The sequence below is a fragment of the Eulemur rufifrons genome, chromosome 19 (genome assembly GCF_041146395.1).
Source record: "Eulemur rufifrons isolate Redbay chromosome 19, OSU_ERuf_1, whole genome shotgun sequence".
NCBI lineage: Eukaryota > Metazoa > Chordata > Mammalia > Primates > Lemuridae > Eulemur > Eulemur rufifrons.
The window spans coordinates 21,174,601-21,194,936 of NC_091001.1; the positions used below are offsets into that span (position 1 = coordinate 21,174,601).

A 20,336-nucleotide genomic window follows, 5' to 3' on the forward strand; every position below is an offset into this window, starting at 1 on the left:
GTGGATAATTGTCTGAGTAGGGTGATGATTTCTTTCCTGGTCACTAGTCCCCTTTTGATTGGTGGTAGTTATTGACAATATTTAGAAAAATAATGTGTGAATTCTATGGTTATACTTCTCCTTTCCAATGTCACCAATTTATTTTATTTATTTCTAACTTTAGGCATTTATAGAGTAGTTTTTTTTCTGAGTTGGAAATTATAGCATTTCACCTAGTTTTAGAATTTTCAAAATTTTAATTTTTCATATTTAGTTCTTGATGATTTTGCCTATAAATACCTAAAGAGACACTTGAAATTGGAAAGTGTTGACACTGTCACTAGTTCTTTTAAACAGTTACATTTGACGGTAATTTGCACTGTATCTTTCCTCATACCCTGGGTCCCAGCTTGCAATGACTAAGCATTGGTAGTGAATAAAAGTATCATTTTGTTTTTATATTTCAAAGTTTTCAAGTTTTTTTTTTTCACACAAATCTTTGGTCTTAAAAAATGCCTCTTACACATTCATTTTGAAGGCTCACTTTATGCTCCAACTAGGGTTGTCCTTTCTTCCCTCTTTATGTGGGCAAGGCACCCACAGAGAGAGAAACATGAGAAATTCTTTCCGATACACGTTTGTGCATTCATAAATCTCACCATTCACTTCATGAGATAAGGGAGAGGAAAGGCTGGGAGGATAAGTTAGTTGGAGCTGAGACACCTGAACAAAGTAGGGAATGGGCATTTGTGTGGCACCCAAAGGACAGGCACTCTGAAAGCCTCCTTATCTACATCACGTTAGTTAATCCTGATGAATTCCCATGATAAACCTTTGAAGTAGATATAATCCCCATTTTCTAGCTGGAAAAACTAAGACAGAGAATTTAGTAGCTCAACCAGTGGTATGGAGGTAGGATGTACTGGAGTGGACTTCACTCATGTTTGTGTCTCTGGTACTCCTTGTTGAATGCCCAGCCTTCACGGCCAATGTATTCTGCATGCCTCTGAGTCCTGATTCTGCTTTGAAGTGTTTGTTCCTAACAGCATGATTTGCCTATCGACAAAGAGGTGATGAATGTGAACTTGGCTTAATGCTCTTTTAGAAAGTGAGTTCCTTTTTTTGTAAATCATCACCTTCTTATCAGACCTCAAAATATTACATAATCAAAGCATGCAACTTTCATTCCTGCTCTGTTGTATTATGGTCAGTGTGGGGTTTGTGTTGTTGTTGTTTTTTAGGTGTGGTAGTGATGGCGGCAGTGGGGATTTCAGAATTAATATTTGCAGGCTCACTTCTCCAAATGGCTGTAGGCCATTCCTGATTGCCTTTGTTCTTCTAGGTTCCAGAAAGTATAAAGGTATCAGAGAAGGTAGCCTATACTGCCTTTGTGCTCTGGGTCATTTTCTTTGGAAGTTGCCCCCTTGAATGATGGCTCCCCACTCTTCCAGGTAACTCACGTACTTTGGACCTGAGTTGTAATTACTTCAAAACCAAAGACACAAAGTTCCTAAAGTCTACATTTTTTGGAAATGTCTTAGTGGAGTTTGTTTTATTCATATTACCTAAGTCAGAGGAATTAGAAAACTGCATATTTAGCCCCCCTCTCTGAAGACTGGAACCACAGTGAGTTTTGGAGGACCCTACTCCATGTGACCTTTTCATATTTGATCACATTTCTAAGCACTGGCTTTATAAAATATCTATTGGAAGTTGATTCTACTATTGATGTTAACAGGCAAAGCTAAAGTCTATTTGTTGAGTTCTATTCTAGATTAGATAAACATATTCTTTGTACTTCCTGGTATAGACTTGCATGGGAACACATTTGTAGCATGGAAAACATCTTTGTAATATGCTTTTCCATGTGCCCATAATATGTGTTTTGCTCTGGTCTTTATGTGGAATTGCTATCTTCAAAAGGACTCTTCATTTCATTTAAGGAGAAAGGTAGCATTATAATAGGGGCTTCTTCTCCTTTGGGGGTGCTCTTCAGTGACCTGAATCAAACAGCCCAAGCTAACTTTAGAGGTTGATATGCACAGAAAGGTGCGTTCTTTTAAATGATATGTCAGATCCAATTTAGAGACATGGACAGTAAGGCTCCTTTTGACCGCAGCAGGGTGCCATGTGTTGGCTGTGTCCTGATATGAATCCTGCCTTTTCTTAATTTCCCTGAAGATTTTAGCTAGATGTGTGTGGTTTTTTCACTTTCCTTCTGAACATGAAGCTGTGGCTCCCTTCTGATTTGTGGGGAGATTCCTAGATGTCTAAGTGATATGACTGTTGGGCACAAAGAAAAATGCTATTTTTCTGCATTGCCTAGTGATTAAGAACAAAATGTTTGGAGTCAAATAGAACTGACTTTAAGTTCCTGGTCTCCCACCTACCAGCTGTTTGTCTTTAGAAAAGTTACTTAACCTCTCTAAACTTCAGTGAATTTATCCCTAGAATCAGCATAATAATAGTACTTACTCCGACTGTTAGTGTAAGGATTAAATGAGATAATCCACATAACTGCTCGGGGCGGTGCTTGGCGTACACTAAGTGTTCACCAAATGTTGGATGTCATTTTCTTACTTTTTTTACTCTAGCCCCCAAATCTATGAACTGTGAACTTAGATTTGCAAAGAAGACCCCGTTCTTTGAAAGGTGAAGAAGGATAGAGAGAAACAAGAGGACCTTGCGTTGTTTCCCATTCTTTAGACTTGTTTATTACAGTTGTAGGTTACCATGGAAACTTTCAGGATTAACGTGGCATTCTTGAATTAAGCATTCAACGTACACCTCAGGAAAGGAAGGCCATCACATGTGTGTGTGCATGCCCTAAGTAGTTTTCAAATGAAAGGGCTATCTGAGAGCAAAGATGGGATGGCAGTTATTGACTTCCCTGTCTCACAGTTTGCAGAATCCACAGAGAATTATGATCAAGCGTTGAAACCGTGACCAACTTCCTGTGTTTGCCCCTTTGTGGACCGTTCCATGAAGTTGTCAATGGTTATGGCCAGAATTTCAAAATGGGAAGCCACTCTCTACATACCACGGAGCGTGGCTTTCCGAAATAGATTCTGAAGTCGAAAAGAACTCCGAGTGTTTTTTGAGAAGCATTGACCTCCTTTCATGCCACTTACTGTGAATTAAAGCTGCGAGAGAGAACTAGTTTGGGCATGTGGTACGGCACTTAGCGCCGCTGCTGCCAGGGAACAAGATTTGTGTTTCTAAGGAGATACAACAAAAAGGAGAATGCTTTAAGAGCCAGCGGCTGTCAGAGTGTAAAAGTATCTATGTTCAGAAAGGGAAATAGAAGCTGAATTAAGTAATTTTATACACACGTTACAGGGTGCCCTTCTGCTAGTAATTCTTAAATTCAAAAGCAAATAGTTGTGACCACAAAGGGCTTAGTACATCTCAGCTGATTTTAGCTCTCAGACTCAAACTGGCTATGATTGGTATTGACCTGCTCTATGCATGTGATTTTAAGAAGGTCTGGCTCTTGTCTGCCGTTCTGTTGGATAGTATTAATTACAGAGGACAGAGTGTGTCATAGTCGAGCAAAGGTGTGGGCAGCCACTTGACAATGTATTCGAGGAGGAAAACCCCAGTTTTACCAACTGAGGCAGCAAAACAGAGTCCTCTACACTGTCTTTAATGCCAGTATCAACCAGTCTGCAAAGGTCTAGTCAGTTGTTGGCATGGATGGGTGTCCTGAATAGGCTAATTGGATAAAGTATCATCACAGGACAGAAATCACAGGGAGAGTACACCAAGGAAAAATTACAGTACTGCTATATTTACTTAGTGCCTCTGCACTAGGGTTTTATTTTCCACAGTTGGAAAGGGAACCACCTGTCTCCACTGCTGATGTCAGAGAGCTCCCTCGAGACACAAGGCTGTTGGAAAGCACATGATACTGTACATATTTGCTCTTACGTCCATATCTGGCTAAGATTGGCTTTCAGATTTGTGCCCTATTGTGGAGTTCATTGAGCAGTGACTCTGAGGTGTCCTCCCACGTCACTGTGCCCTTGTGAATTAAAAAGTAGCGTGTTTAAACTCCTGTTCTGAGTGTTCCCTCATCCTGCGATACAAGTATTTGCACTGCAGTAAAATGAATGACACTCGTCTTGGGGTTATTATCTATGGATTCAATTTTGAAAGTGAGTATCAGGGGGCCTTATGCTTGCACCTAGGAGCCATTATGCTGTTGATATTTGGGGTTTTGTTTTATTTCTAGTGAGGGGGGTTTTCTTAAAAAATATCTATATTTATCTCAGATTTACAGGTTTTATTGTACATTTTTAAAAGGCTCCCCCAAAATTAGTGTGTAAAAATCAGTATGCTTCTATCTTTTCTTTTTCTTTTTAAAGCTGGTAGTGCGTCAGTGTGGAAAATTGCTGTAGAGTGAATAAAATGCCTAATTTGGAAAGACTGGATATTATGACTTTGCATTTCAAGTGATCTATTGCATTAGATTTTGTTTGTTTGTTTGTTTGAAGATTTTCAGAGTTGTGTAATCCACTGCTCTAGTTCTTTATGCCTGGAGGAAAATTAGACCTTTTAAATCTAGCTCCTAAAGGATATGGGAAGGCCACAATATTTTTGCACAACTCCAGGCACTCATGGTCAAGAACTGACACTCAAACTCTCCTGCTAGCTATATGTACCATCCCAGGAAAATGATACTGTCAACATTACTCAAACATTGTACGAAAATAGAATTGTTACCAACAATTGCAGAAGTCTTGCTATGAGTGAAGCTGTTCATTATTTTAATAGTGCCATGCATCTCAATTTAAATATCTTTACCAACTTGCAAATTATATGGTTATTACACAAAAGAGGTGGAAAACAGAGTCTGAGGGTGTAAATTACATTCTTGGGCCACATCAAATCAATGTCCTATTAGGGATCAGAACCAAGGTTCTTAATTCCCAGACTTCCTATGATGCACACCTTCAATTAAATTTATATTTGAAATGATGCTTGGTATCTTTTTCTCAAGCCCTAAAAATAGAGTAAATAGGATGGGCTAAGACCCCTTGGTTCATCTAATCTTTCCCCCAGTGTCAGATTTTCTTATGAACCATTAAAAGTGTTATAATATATGATTGATATTAATTAGTTTTCTGTAAAGTACTGCACTCCTTAACATGAACCGAACTAGAAATAAATATATTACCATGAATTAAGATTTTATTAGTTGTGAAGAAGAATTGGATGGAGGCACCTATGTGAAATCCTAAGTACAGGCATCAAACTGAATTAATGTCAGCACTACCTTGAGATTAATTTGAGTACTGAATAAGAAATAGTATACCATAACATAACTGTGTTTACTGAATCATTTTTGGCATCAAAACTAAAGCTACATTATAGATGCAACAACAGGCTTTTCTCCATTGGAAGAGAGAGGCGGGTGCATTTTGTAATTAAAGTGAATGTTACTCTCTGAAAAATGCTTGTAGACTTCAGGAAGAAAACAGTCTTCTCAATAACATTGCATTCCTGTGTATATCTCAGATTTTGCATACTTGATGTTGCTCCAGCCATCTTCTGTCTCCTATTAGGGTTCTATAGTATGGTCGGCTCTATTTTCCACACACTTTATACATTTGCAGCTTATTATTATGCATATGTCTTGAAAAGGTGTGAAGGGTGCTAAAAAGATTTATGGGATCTCTCCAGGGATATTCTAGAAAGGATTCTTGATTTTATAGGAAGAATGGATTATACAGCTTTCAATGCGAGGCCCTGCAAGGGGAGCCCTGTGAAACCACAAGGAACACTCTTCACAGACTTGGATGTGTGTGGCGCCCCCTAGAGTTGTGCACTGCTGTGGCTCTGCTCTACTTACTTCCCTTCATAATTCCAAAATTCTCTGATTTCATAATTCATTAATTTTACTTGCATCTGTGATGTCACTTTCTTAAAGGCTAAATGCAAAACTTTAGAGGTTTTACACTGTCACATAGGCATATTATGTACATCACACATGTAATCTTAAATTTTATAGTAACCACATTTTAAAAAGGTAAATTTAATTTTAATATCTTTTATTAAACATAATATATCCAAAATGTTATATTAACATGTAATTTATAAGTTATTAGTTAGATATTTTACATTCTATTTTTTATACTAACACTCTGAAACCGCAAGTATATTTTACACTTACAGAACATTTCAATTGCGACTAGACACATTTCAAGTGCTCAATCCCCATACGTGGCTGGCGGCTACTGACTGGCCAGCACAGTCTTAGACTTACATACTGACTCGCCAGCATTCTGTTATACAGAAAAATTACTTTCAAGACAAAAAAAAAAAACCACATAAATATCTAAGACAAAATATAACATATCCTTTCTGTCATTTTATCAATTTAAAAAGTGATCATATGATTGATCACAAACTCGTAGGAAGTATGAAAGCTAAGACAATGTAGTTGATAGGTTGCTGGTGGCAAAACTGACTTTATATTGAATTGTTTTGTTTGGGTGGCTTTGTTTTTCCTTCTTTCCTCTGTGTGTATTTCAGATGCCATCATTTAAAACACGATCTGATGCTTCACGGTTCCTCTCACACTTGCAAATTCATGCTATCTTGTCAGTTTCCATGCACCATATGGGTGTCGTGTCTCTTAACAGAGAAATTCTTGAACTACTTTTGGCTCAAATAACTTTGTGGCTGGCCGAAGGAAAACAAAAACTGCTTTCTGCATGTGCTGCTTCTGTTCTCTTTAGAGGTAGAGCCAGGTCAGGACTAGTATGAAGCTGGTTTTTGCTTTTCTTCAGGAAAGCAGAGAAACCGGCAGGCACTTGGCATCCCTACAATTTGTGATGGCTCATAGAAAGTCAGCTTAATATAGAACTTAAAGAGAAAGTTTGCTGTGCTTTGTTTCCAGATCTTAATTTTTAGGCGAGGAAGCCAGGCAAAGAGCATACTCATGCATTTACTCTAATGTTGCTTGATTTTAAGTTGAGTTTTTTGTATTAGTATATGAACAGTAGGTATCATTACTAAATACTTATTATATGCCAAGCGCTGGGCTCATACATATCTCCTTTAACTTTAACACCAACTATGTAAAATAGGTATTTATATTTCCATTTTTATGAATTATTTGAGGCTCAGATAGTTTAGGTAACTCACTTGAGATCCCACAGATGGACAATAAGTGGCAGGTCTGTATTGTCCGACTCCAAAGCCTATGCTCTCAGAGAAGGGGTCCACAATTTCAAACCACATCAATGACACCCTTCAATAATGAATTTTGAAACAAGGACAAAATACTAAAATTTTAGAGTTGGAAGCTTCCTCATTTCATTTATTCAAGAAATATATGCAGAGAACTCCTAATCCTATCCCATCTTTTGATTAGACGAGAAAATAGATCTAGAAAATTAAGGTGGCTTTGTCCAAGGTCAAACAAACAAACCTAGACATTAGGTCCTCGATTCCTGCTCCACTGCTGTTTGTCTAAGTGGCTTAATGGCCTCTTTAAGAAGATAAGTTGAACATTTAGAACTTTTTTTAACAGAAAGGGTGCAAACTTTGAAAATCTGTAGTATAGAGACATTCCTTTCTTTTTCTTCTTTATGCATTTTAAATTTTTTTGAAGTATATGAATATTGAAAAGTGCGTATATCATAAGGGTTCAGCTCGATGAGTTTTCAGTAACTGAACATACCCATGTAGTCAGCACTGACAGCAAGAAAGAAACCAAAGCTATCCTGCTGAAGCCCCCTCCTCCCCCTTGCCTGTGGCCTCCTCTCAGCCTCTAACCACCACCAAAGACAACCCTCTCCTAACTTTCAGCCACATAGCTTAGGTATTATTCTGTGCTTGGCATCATAAGGCATGTACGTTTTGTGTGTGTCTGGCCTTTTGCTTTGCATTATGTTTGTGTGACTTATCCACATTTTGGTGTATAGCAGAAGTTCCTTCATTCTCCTGGGTGTGTTTGGACATACTTTTGAAGTATAAAAGCCCCAATGACCATAATATTCTAAGTGGATTGAATAGGTTTATTTAACATTAATTATTATTTAAATTGCTTTTTTCTCCAGAAAATTATTAACCATGGTTTCATTTGACTCAGTTTGAAACAAAATAACAAGGCTGAACCACGGTGCCTCAGTGGTTGCAACACATGACACATCCCTGCAAACCGTTCCTGTCCTGTAGTTTTACGTAACATGTGACATCGGGTAGTGTAACGGAGAAGACAAAGCATGCACAGGCTGAAAATACCCAGAGGAGAGTGCCGGCTTGGAGTTCCCACTCAGTGGCTTTGTATGGCTGTGCAAAAGGTTAGGCGTGGCCTATTTTTAGGTGCCCTGCATGGAAATGGATCTATTATACAAGATGGATGGTAGAAAGTTCCACCTCAGGAGTTAGAAATTTTTGTTCTGAAAAGAGGTAGGAAAAGAATCTACTCTGATCATCTGCGTGGGGCACGATACACGTGGGCTTTTTAAAGAATAAGAGAGCTTTGGACTTGTTTAAAATGGGAATTCTTGTCAACCTCTTTTTGCATATTGTTTCACAGGCACATAAGTCAAGCTTCTTATGTTAGTTTTCTTATTGTTTCTTTCCTCTGGTTGCAGGACAATGTGAAGTTAAATACGCCATGCTAGTGAACACTGCTAGTGAGGACCCAGCATTGTGTGGGAATAGCTAGAGGTTTATCCAGGCATTGTCCTGGCTGAAGTTTATCATTTACCTGGTCTTATTTTGCTTACTTCTGTGTCATTGGTGCTCCCTCTCCGAATTTTCTGGTAAGGAATTTAGTGTGCCTGCGGCTATTCACTCAACCCTAAAAGCAAACCTCCAAGCTGGTTGGTATCAGATGGCACCAAAGCACAAATCTTCTCCTTCCTGCTAAACAGGGTTGTATGTACAAAGGAAACAGTTGAACAGGAAAACCCTGTCACCCCCAGGGATACATAAACTATCTCTCCTGCGATATGGCCATGATTTAGTGCTTTTGCTAATAATGTCGTGATAAAATGTTAGACATATGACCTTCTTTCCTTCCTCCACATCCTATAGTAATAGCTCAGCTGATTCCTCCTAAATTAAAAAGATGTAAGATCTACTTTTACCAAATATAAGGAGCTTCTTATTTAAGGGGGGTGGTCTGATATTAGGAGGCAAAGGTGTTACTTTAAGCTCTTATTTCCCTAGGTGCCATAGACCTTATTCCTATTTACAAAACTCTGAATTTAGGATCCACCTTCTTTTCTAAGTCTTCTCTCTCTGGGTAACACCATTTCTAACCTGTCACAAAACCAAATGCCATGTTATTGTGTTACATTGCATTCATCATATACAGATATAAGCACATAATAACTACCATATCAGTTGTGTGTTTTTCACACCTACTAGGCAAGCAGGGGCTCGGTCTTACATATGACTTGGGCCACTTGCCAGAATTAGTGATAAATAAAATGAGAGCATTTGGTTCTCTGGGCAGCTATCTGGGCTTTGTCAGAAATCCAGATTTCTAGAAGCTGGTGTTCTCACAGCCAAAACATGTGATTGAAATTATTCTATTTTACAAGTTCTCTGGTATTCCTTTTCTAGAATGGCTAGGTGGCTAAATATCCATATTTCCAGGAAAGTGATGAAGCTGTGCTCTTTCAGCAAAGTTGAGCGCCCATTACCTTTCTTGTCCATCATCCTTGCTTTCCCGGGTCTTCGTGCAATGAGACATTTGGATTCACCCTGAGTTGCCTGTCTCTGTCAAGGCGGGCGCATCGCTGCACTTCAGCGCTGGCAAGGATCTTAGATTTAATTGAATCTGGCCATCTCCTTTGACAGATAAGGAAACCGAGGCTCAGAATCATTAAGTGAACTACACAAAGTCAAATTGCTGGCTAGTGACACAACTGAAAGAGGACCCGCGCTCTTCCTATCATCCTTTTCCTTCTACTTTGAGTTTAATCAGGATCTACAAAGTCACTCCACTTACCAGATAGCCTTGAGCTTCCTTAAATTTCACAAGACTGGCTGGCTTTGGTTTGAACCTCATTACCCTTCTTCTTATAAAAATTCTTCTGGTCTAAATAATGATCTCCCGGTGTAGGAAGAGCGACGTGCAGGAAGGGTCCAGGAAACTGTGAGAACACTAATTTGAACTGGCTGAGAGTAAAGCTTCCATTGCTATGGACCCAGTTGGCCTTCCAGGGTAAAGAGGTGGGTCAGCTCCCCAGTGATACTGCAAGGCCTGGAATGAGCCTCCTATCCAAGAACAGGGCTGCAGCATGACCACATCTGCACAGGTGGCTCCACGTTGAGGGATGAGGCTGCGTTCCAATAGTTTACTTGTACCTCCCTGGCTTGAAACTTGGACTGCCTTGTCCTCAACAAATCAATTTCAGCTGTCTCCAGAGGAAGCCATGTCTCTAACAGCTCTTCACTAAGCCTCTGCAGACCACTCCTTCCCTGTTCCTCAGTCAGTAAAATCTTTTCTTGAGAAATTTTCTTAATAGTTTGGTCATACCATTCTCAAGACATTTACTATTCTTCCTTTTTCCCATGGTGTATGTATCTGAACTCTATTAGATGCTAGAAGGTCAGAACAAATATGACAACAAATAGATACTTTTATATAAATGATTGGAATTCCTTTCACTCCACCCAGGGTAATTAAATTTTGGGGGAAAAATGTTTGTTTCGCTTAATTGATGACATTTCAGTTTGAGAAACAAGGTGAAGATGGTCGTGGCATCTGGGGCAGGTAGATTGGGCCCACCTCTGAGGCAAGCTAATAGTCATTGACAGCTTCTCTGTCCCTAAAATTCAGGGATCAGGGAGTTTCTAAGAACACCAGGTAGTAACTTCCCTCAATGTTGCTTATGAGCTTTGCATCCTAAGTGGAGTAGCTGTTGAACTTGTTACGATAGACAGAAATGGCTTCATTTTAAATATATGCAGAATGTATGATGAATATTGAATGTCAGGGCCTATTTCTATTTGCTACATTCCCTGTATGTTAAGAAGGAATGACTTTAATGGTGAATATTTCTATTCTTCTCAAAAATGAATAATTACTCTTCTTTTTCTGAATATAAAAGTCATATGTGTGTATCACAGAATATTTAAAAATTCTGTGGTACACAGAAAGGTACACACACCTTATAAAGTATTTACCATGTCATCAGCCACTATGAACAGCTTGTTAGATATTCTCCTCATCCTCCTTTCTGAGTATAAAAATATACGAAACGTTTTAAGATGGTAGTTTTTTTAAGCCTAATTTTAAACCTTAATATATTTTGAAAATTTTCTCATTATGCTATGAAATACATTTTGCAACAGTTTTGAATGATAGCATTGAATGTCTGTGTATACACACTGCTATATAATTATTTAACTACATCCTCTAATGTTTGACGCTCACATTGCATTCAAGTTTTAATAATGTAAATTACTGAGTAATTGCATTGAGTATCCTCACACCAAAAATCTTTGTATACATACCCCTACTATTTCCTTAGGATGAATTCCTAGAAGTAGAAGTTCTGAGTCTAAGGGGATGCCCACTTTTAAAATTTTTGATACATATTGCCTGCTTGTGCTCTAGAAAAATTGTACCCATTTATAATCCTATCAGAGGTATTTGACATCTATTTTTCAATGGAGCTGCTAAATGTGGAAGTTGATCCTAGAACTGGTCTTCTTAAAGATGTTTCCTCAAAAATCTTGTCTCTAATTGAGTTGGCAAATATAGAGGAAGATTTTGTATGTCCCCATAAAATTTAACTTAGACCTCAAAGCTACTTGCTTCTTAAAATGAGGATTTATTTCCTTCCTGCCTCTCCTACATTTTTGGTATATATATTAACTCTGCTAGAGTAAAAATCAAATATCAAAGCACTGGACAAACCTATAATGAAATAAAAGCCAAATAACCAAAAATGCTTTCAAGACTCTGGTGGTATTAAAAAAAAGAAAAAGAAAAAAATATTTTATTTATTCTTCCCTTTTGAGATTATTTGCAAAATACAGTTTTCTCCCCTAAAATTGAGAAAAGTTAAGTTAATTAGGACCCAAGGTCTAGAGATAAGTACCAGGGAAACAGTCAAAGATCATTTTTTTTTTCAATTTAACAATTTCTGTACCTCAGTTTTCTCTGGCCCTCACTAACTTCAGCTAATGGAATAAAATATTCTTCTTACTAAGTGAAATATTATATTATTGAGAATTAATAGTAGTTTAAATTTTTAAATACTACCAAATTTAATAAAATGTGATATGCCTTATTTTTGGTTCCAGTAAAAAAAAATTGCTAAAAAATTCTATTAAACATTTCTTGTCTAAATAATCTTTAATTCTCTGCATTATAGATGAATTAACCTGAAATAATTCAGGTAAATGAAATGTCTGTAGATTCAGAAAAACAACAGAGTTGAGCACCAGACAAAATCAGATGTTAACTATCCTTTTATTGTATCTTATCTGCATGCTGAATAAGTACCCTTCTTGCTTTATGTTCAGATTAGTCCAATTGACTGCAACTCAGATTAATGTTCATGTTATTTTTTGTTTTAATATGAAAAATGCCAAAAGCACCCTTTAGGGTTCAAGTTAAAATAGAGGCTGACTCAGTTGCACAGAGCTGGTCTGCAGGAGGTTTTATTGGAGGTGACAGATGTGTTGCTGAGGTGGTCTATCATATCTTGTTTATTAAAAAAGAAAGAAAGAAAGAAAGAAAGAAAGAAAGAAAGAAAGAAATGCTATGAGGCATTAAAGCTATCTGCTGATTTTCCTCTAATTGTTTCCCCAAAGTTTCTTCATTCACATGGACATCACTGTGGCAGTTTTGTGTAAAATGAGGTTTAATTTTAGAGTATTTGTAGCGGTTTTTGTTATACCTTACTCTTTTGTGCCCTGCGCAGTTCCAGCTTCTAACCAGAGACGGTTGGAAGCATGTGCTTAGAAACTGATGTAGGGTGTCAGGATCAATTAGTCCCTCTAGGAATTAAAAGCAAGCAATTGAATGCCTGTAAGTAATGATTAACTTTAAGAATATTGGCAATTATGGGCGGGCCCTGTTCCTTTCTGGAAGAATGCTCTAGGCAGGCAGCATTCCCAGGAATATTGGTTCTAGTTAACATAGACACTCTCTCGGATATAAAGTTGCCTCAGGGGCTTGTGCCTTTAATTTGGGGACGATGATTCTTCTTAGGTGTGAAACTTTAGTTCTTCTGAAAAGGGTTTTCAGAGATCTGTGTGCTCTTTTCAGCTGCCATCTGAACCCTCACCCTGCCTTATTTTTCTTAGTTGTAAAATGGGTAGACATCATCTTTACTGGGTAGTTTTGAAAACTAAATTGATTGAGATATGTTATATGAAGTTCTGATCTTAATGTCTAGAAGCCCATGTACGTCCTGCTGTAGATGTTTTCCTTTCTACTTCTCTTCCTTAAAAAGTTTCTGCATAAATTTATTCTTACATGATTTATTGTAAGCTTATAAAACAAAGATACTTATACTAATAGCCTTTGCTTCTGAGTTTACTTCTGTACCCTCTTTATACAATACACAGATAAAAACCAATTGTTTTTGCTATTGTCTGAGATATTTGAGTTTGGGAGTTTGAATTAGATTGTGTTTATTTTTCAGTGGGCAACTGTCTGAAATATGGGTGGAAAAAGCCTGTAACTTGGGGCAGGAATGAGGAAGGAAACCTACATGTGATACCCTTCATTACATATTTTTGTTGTAGAATTAAATTATTCTCTTGAGGGTTTTTTTTTTTTTCTTTTTTTCTCTTTCTTTCTTTTTCTCTTGTTATCACCAGGAAGGATATATTCTCCTGCCTCACCAATGTTAGGGCCCTGGAAAATGTTAACAGAATTACTGAGGGAAGAAATTCTATCAGGTTGGAATCTAGGCTCTGTGTAGATATAGAACATTACAGGCACTCAATAGATGTTAATAAATACCTCTTTCTATTGTTGAGATAAAATGAGATTGATTTGGGTGTGAATTGTGGTGGTCAATGAAGGACTTTGTACCTAAACAGGGTGTGTTTTAAGGAGTAGAAGACGAATCTTGGTTTTGAGCAAATGACATTGCTTTTTCGTATCAAATTATTCTCCGTTTTCAAGGGCTGTCATACCCCTAAAACTGTAAACTCCCTTGTGTCCATGTCATATGCCTTCTTGGCAGCCCTTGTGATACATGGCTGTGCACACAGTAAGGTTTCAACAGATCCTTGTTGATTGAAACCAAACATTTGGAAATCTTGGAGACAGCGTTGACAAAGGCGTGAAAGAGGGCTGGAGGAGAAAGGAAGAGAAACAGTCAAGGCAGAGAGAGAATTAATATAGAAACTGTCCGGAGAGCCTGAAAAGACCCAGGTTGGTGAGCAACTAACAATTTAAGTTCTCCCAAGAAAAGAAAAAAGAAAAACTGGACAGAAGAAAAATTTTAATTTGAAGAGTTAATTAACCAAATTATAAGACCTTTAAAATATCCCTCTCATTAAACTTATAATTTTGAGACTTAACAAAAAAAAAAAAAATAGTGGGAGGTCCTCTAACTTGTCCCAAGAATCTTTTTAAAAAATTTTTTATTTGTACAGTAGTAGATATTTGAGGGGGGAAATGCAATATGCTCTTGTAGTTTATAAGTCCTTTAAATGTTTTTGCTTCTAAATCACCTTCTGGGATAGTGACGAGAAAAAAAAAAAAAGAATACATGAAATCACCTCTGGTTTCAGTGGATATGCTGATTTGATTTTTTTTTAAAGTGGAATTAGGTGGCAGAAAACAAATAAGAAAACCCAAGAACACAATGTGAGCAGGTTAAAATATCAAAAACAGTAATATAACATGTTCCAGTGTAAAGAACGTCTCTAAAAGGTGTGAATAGGATTTAAAATATGTATATAATGCATGTCTAGCATTGGATGAACACAAATAAAAGTGTCAGTGAATGGCACAACTCAGGCATCACCTGATAATAATTAATAAACATTGACTCTTCTTTGCCAAGTGACCAATGTTATTTCACAGTTGACCGTGTTGAGGGTAGAGCCAATGACCTTTGTCCTGAATTTTAATAATTTACTGAAGTTTTACATTACATCACAATATAATTGGGAAGAAAATTAGTAATTCTTTGTGGAGAGTGCAGAGTAATGCCATTAATTGTGTGTATAAAAGTATTCTCGAGGTTGTATTTTCCTGTTCTGTTTTGATTTAGAAAATTAAAACTACAGTAATTTTCTGCTGTTTTAAGAGGAAAAATGTACCAATGAAATGTATTTAGCTAATTTAAAATGTCAAAGCTTTTGGCCATCTTTTTATGTCCAATAATGACAAACTGTGAATTTTATTATATTATTCAGGAATTTACTAGCAACTTGTTGCAATATCAGAGTAGACAAATCTCTTATATAGTAATATATGTGGTCTGAAAGAAGCAGCAGCTGGTGGGTTTTGTGTGTTTTGTTTGTATATCTTTCTTTCATCTTAGTATTTGAGCAGCTTAATATTTAAAATATGCGTTGGAGCAGAATCACCATTTCTTTCTTTATAAGGAGATGGACAATAAAGAACATATTAAATTAACCTCAATAGGAGTTTACATAAGTAGTATTTTACAAATTATATTTAGGTGCCTGGGGAATTTTTTCAGATAAATTATTATCAAGTAAAAAAATTGAGCTGATTATAAAAGTATATTGGGTTTAAAATGTTATGAAAACATGTTTATTTACAAAGATATACACATGTGTACGTCTCCCCAGAACTTGGAAGGGTTAAGTCAGACCACTGTAATGTTACAGGAAGTGTTTTTCTGCTGTATCTAGTACCTTGAGTTTGTTATGTATTCAATATGTAGTGTCATCATAAAACAGTTGCACCTGCATTAGCCTTCATTGTCTCAAGGTACAAGCTGAAAAATAATAAAAAGAAAGGCTCAAGAAATGAGTATTTCTGCTAATAGTGTGTTGGTATTTTTCCCTCACTTCACGGACATTCTTGATTTCAAAGGCAAACTGCACAACCTAGGGCACTGGAGTTGGAATCCAATGTTTATTCAGAAAGGCACCCTAAGGCAGTTAGGGAGGAAATGTTACATGTATGAAAAAAAAAGCAGCCGGGAATCTAAGCTGATCTGGGCACAGCAGCAGCAACCGTATTTACTAACACTTGTTTTCTGGGAGCCTATGAGAGAAATGGAAATAATTAGAAGGAAGCTGAAAGGATGGGATTATGTGGTTTGTTCTCCTTATATGGAGCAAAGCAAACTGCAGTAACACTTCGGGAGCTGGTATTCCCGACTGCCACGGGGACAGCCGAATTCTGGGTGGAGGAGTTTGTTTATACCTTAACAAATACAGGCTGTTGTGTTGATTAAACAAGCAAAAAATGCCCCATTCGCTGCTTTCCAATACTCCCCCAATTAGAAAATGTCTCATAAAGATGCATCGTGTGATAAGCTCTTGCTTTAGTCCCAAACTAAGCTTGAGTCCACTTGGAGATCTCAGAATTAAAGAGTTCTTAGGGAATACACATTTTAGCTAAGAATATAGTTACTCTATCATGAGACAGGGAGCTTTACCACTTGCTTGTTTGGGAAGGAAAATAAATTAAAAAAAGATTGCAGGGGATTTTGGTTATTATATGGCCAGGGCTCCGTTCAGAGTCTGTGGCATTCAAAGCTGGCTTTAATCACAGCATGATGCTTGAAGCCTCCAAAACTCTAAGTGTTTCCTTTCTTTCTTTCTCTCTTTCTTCTTCTTTTTTTTTTTTTTTTTAAGCGTTACTTCACTGAGGCAGAGGGCTGCCTTTGAGTGACGTCACGAGTTTGAGCAGCTAGCTGCACAGGGGAAGGGAGGCTGGGTGAGTGACAGCCCAGCCTACTTTTTAATAGCTTTGTCATGTGACTGGGGACTGTAGTAAGACAGGTGCCTTCAGTTCACTCTCAGTAAGGGGCTGGTTGCCTGCATGAGTGTGTGCTCTGTGTCACTGTGGATTGGAGCTGAACAAGCTTGACTGGCGTCATTCAGGAGCTGGATGGCGTGGGACATGTGCAACCAGGACTCTGACTCTGTGTGGAGTGACATCGAGGTGAGCTGGGCTGGGCTCGGCACTGCAGCCAGGACTGAAGCTTCCCTCAGATGCTATTATTCCTGTAAGGGGGGATGGGCTTGGGCAAGGAGAGGAGGCAGAAAAGTAGTCCAGGCGGGAGCTTTCAGAAGGGAATCTCAATCTTATCTTAACTCCAATAAGTTTGCTATTTTAAGGTGGCTCTGAGATGCCTTGAGCAAATCAAAGCTTAGCTGCTGTCATCAGTATCTGTTGCAGTTAGAAACTCTTTCCATGTGCCTTTGGCTCTGTTTCTACTCATATGCAATATTTATGCTCTCAGATATTGATATGAATCAGAAGCTGAAGTCTTTCCAGTGGTGTTTAGTGGCCTGGTTGGAAAAATGCCATTTCTATTTATAATAAAACGAAGATAAAAATATTAAAATGCATGTGTTCAAATATAGCTGGTTTTGACTCTAGTCCGGATTTTTTTTTCCCCTCTCTCTCTCTCTCTGTTCATCAGATAGAGAACTTACAAAATCCTAAATAATCCTCCTGGGCTATTTTAGATTGCTTTTCCCACAGAACACAAAACAACGATGCTGCTTCCTTTGAAACTCCTAAACGTGGTAGAAAGATTTGGCCAGCAAATTAAATTAAAAAAAAAAAAAAGCCTTTCAGTGCAAGGTTTTCCTTTCGTGTCGGTGGCAGGAAAGCCAATGGTTAAATCTCCCTGTACCACGGAGAGCTGCCTGAAGCCGGAGAGAGAATAGAGTTTATGCAGGACTGTGTGTGGAGCTGCTCGCTGCTTGTGTAAAAATAGACGGCAATACATCAATTCCACAGTCTCTGCTGGCTACAATTCATACAGGGGGGAAAAAAAACGCAAGTGGTTTCCTCGTAATCTCTGGAGTCTAGTGGGAGACGGAGGACCTCGGCGTGTTTGCATTCAGCACAATGGAATGTTCTCCGAAGGAAAGTTTGGGCAACTTGGGAAACAAGAGAAACTTTCTGTGGACTCTGGTGAGATGGACCCGAATTGAATTGCATGGAGGATCCGAGCTATTAACAATGAATCTGGCAAAAGACTGCGAGTGCTTCCTCTGGGTAGCTGGGGGCACACAGGGTAAGAGGGAGGACCGAGTGCCACACGTGATTTGATTAAATAAGATGTCCATGTGGTGCAGCGATACACATCTAAAGTGAAAATAATTTGGCCAAGGCCGTCTGCGAATGCATTTTTCCTATCTAGCGAGGCATGCCCTGGGTTCTTAACTCTTTGCTGGGTTTGCAAATGTTGGCTCCCTTGGCCCTCCCTTGCCTTGGCAGATCGCATTTGCGGATTATGATTGTTCTTATCTTGTTGTGATTTCTTAGTAAGGTGGAATAGATATGGATAATTCATATGTCCTGTAGCTATTAGGAGTCAGGGTTCTAAGTGGCTTCAAAGTCCTAATTGTCTCTGAGTAGCCGAGTGTCCTGTGGGTGGTTGTCTGGCTGGCACTGTGTGTCTCAGCTGCTGTAGTTTCATTTTTCCATCATGTATTATTCCTGATGCTGCTAGGAGTTGACTGAGGAACTAGATCGTATGGAAATAAGGAAAGATTTACTTTCATCACTGGAATTCCTGCAGTCATTTTCAAATAAGCATCAGAAGCATTTAGAACAGTGGCCTTTTAAATTTTTCTTAAGGAGGAGAGAGGTCTTGGGCTAATTGTCCAGCCGTGGATTGAGTCGCTGATCGTTTGGCTGAGACCGGCCAGTGTCTTCTCTGTGGCACTGTAGGCAGCTAGCTGCTAGAGGCCGTGCCTTCGCGGTAGCAGCTCTGGGAATCACCTCTGCCAGTCTAAAATATTACGAGCAGCAGGTAGCGTAGGCAGTTTTCATTTTTTGAATCATTAATGTTTGCTGTCATCCTGAAACGTATTATGCCCTTTTGCACATAATGACAGGACAGCATATTGGTTAATAAAGGCCTATATCACTATAGCTACTGAGTCCCCAGCGTTTCACAGTTTAATGAAGGTGATGTACAATAAGGTTACTAAGATTGATAGCGACAATTCACATGACATAAACTCCACTAAGACTGTCATTCGTTTCTGCCCCCCCTCCCCCGCACCCCCTTTCCCTTGTCTTGGCTAATTTTTTTTAAGAATTAAGATTCTTTTTTTTTTCATTAATATAATTAATGTGGCCAAGTCCACTCCTTCTTCTCTCTCTCTTTAAAATTTACCATCAACGGCATGAAAACCTCCAAAAGGTTAATGGAGAATTATACTTAATTATAATGATTCATTATCATCAGTGCAGTTAAGCTAATTTATTGTCTGCTCCTTAACTAAGAGAAAAGTCTGTTGGGGTGAAATAACATACAATAATTAGCCTTTTGTGTTTAGTGACTGCTTTATCCTCTTAAATCTTATTATAAAATTAAGGCTACAGTTGTGAAATAGCTGTCATAGTTGCAAAGAAGCAGTAGAATGTGTCTGTGTAATTGCAATAAAGCACACCTGTTACAGATGTATAGGAAGCAGTAAATATCAGCATGTCAGATTAGGACAGTTACAGGGCTCGGACTGTTAAGCCTGGCATCATCCAAAGGCCAAATATAAATTAATAACAGGAACACTTGCTACTACTAATGTGTTTTAGATTAGCAGGATAGTACTGCATTCAGAAGCACTGATTTTATTAGCATGTCAACACTGGCAAGCACACATGCTCTTTTTTAGACCATAACAAAAGCAAAAATGAGAGAGAGAGAGGAAAAAAAAAAGAATATGTAAACTATAGGATAGTAAAATCCAACAAATTGAACTAGTCTGTTCAATGGTTTTCAAAAGTTATTCAAAAATATATGTTTCTAGAAGGTTAAGGGGTTTTGAAAAAAGTCGTATCAAAGGAGGGCAGTTAAAGAGAGAGACAGCAAAAAGCTGTCCCCAAGCCAGGATGACAGTTCAGCATTCCAAAACACGGTTCCTAAATTCCACAACAGGAACTAAAGCCAGATGTGGAGAGACTGTGTCTTCTAGATTATTTTTCTTTTTGTTGCTACTTTTGTTGTTTATGTTTTTTCTTAAGGACTATCCCCCATAGAATCCCAGTGTATTTCATACCACTGAAAAAGTTCTCTTCTTGTCTCTGGATTGGTGGTGTTGAGGGAGAGTTAACACTGTGTTTCCACTTGGAGGATACCCAATGTGGGCAAGAATGGAGGCTGGGAAGTGTTACACCCACAACAGAAAGCGAACATTGTACCAGAACAAGGTCTCCTCTTCAGCCCAGCCTGAACTGTAACTTT

The 20,336-nt window shown here is 38.2% G+C and overlaps 1 protein-coding gene across 4 annotated transcripts in view; it reads left to right on the top strand.

The window, feature by feature from the left end:
- The window catches only part of PPARGC1A (PPARG coactivator 1 alpha), a 288,946-nt gene that overhangs the window by 179,387 nt on the left and 89,223 nt on the right, over window positions 1-20,336 (top strand). For 2 of the 4 annotated variants that reach the window (XM_069495086.1, XM_069495087.1), the window contains exon 1: window positions 16,954-17,071. The exons of the other annotated variants lie outside the window; for them this stretch is intronic. In XM_069495086.1, coding sequence (XP_069351187.1) covers window positions 17,018-17,071 — 54 coding nt within the window. In that variant the 5' untranslated portion in view covers window positions 16,954-17,017. Of the gene's footprint in view, window positions 1-16,953; window positions 17,072-20,336 lie in introns of those variants that run through there. 4 annotated transcript variants of the gene reach the window in all.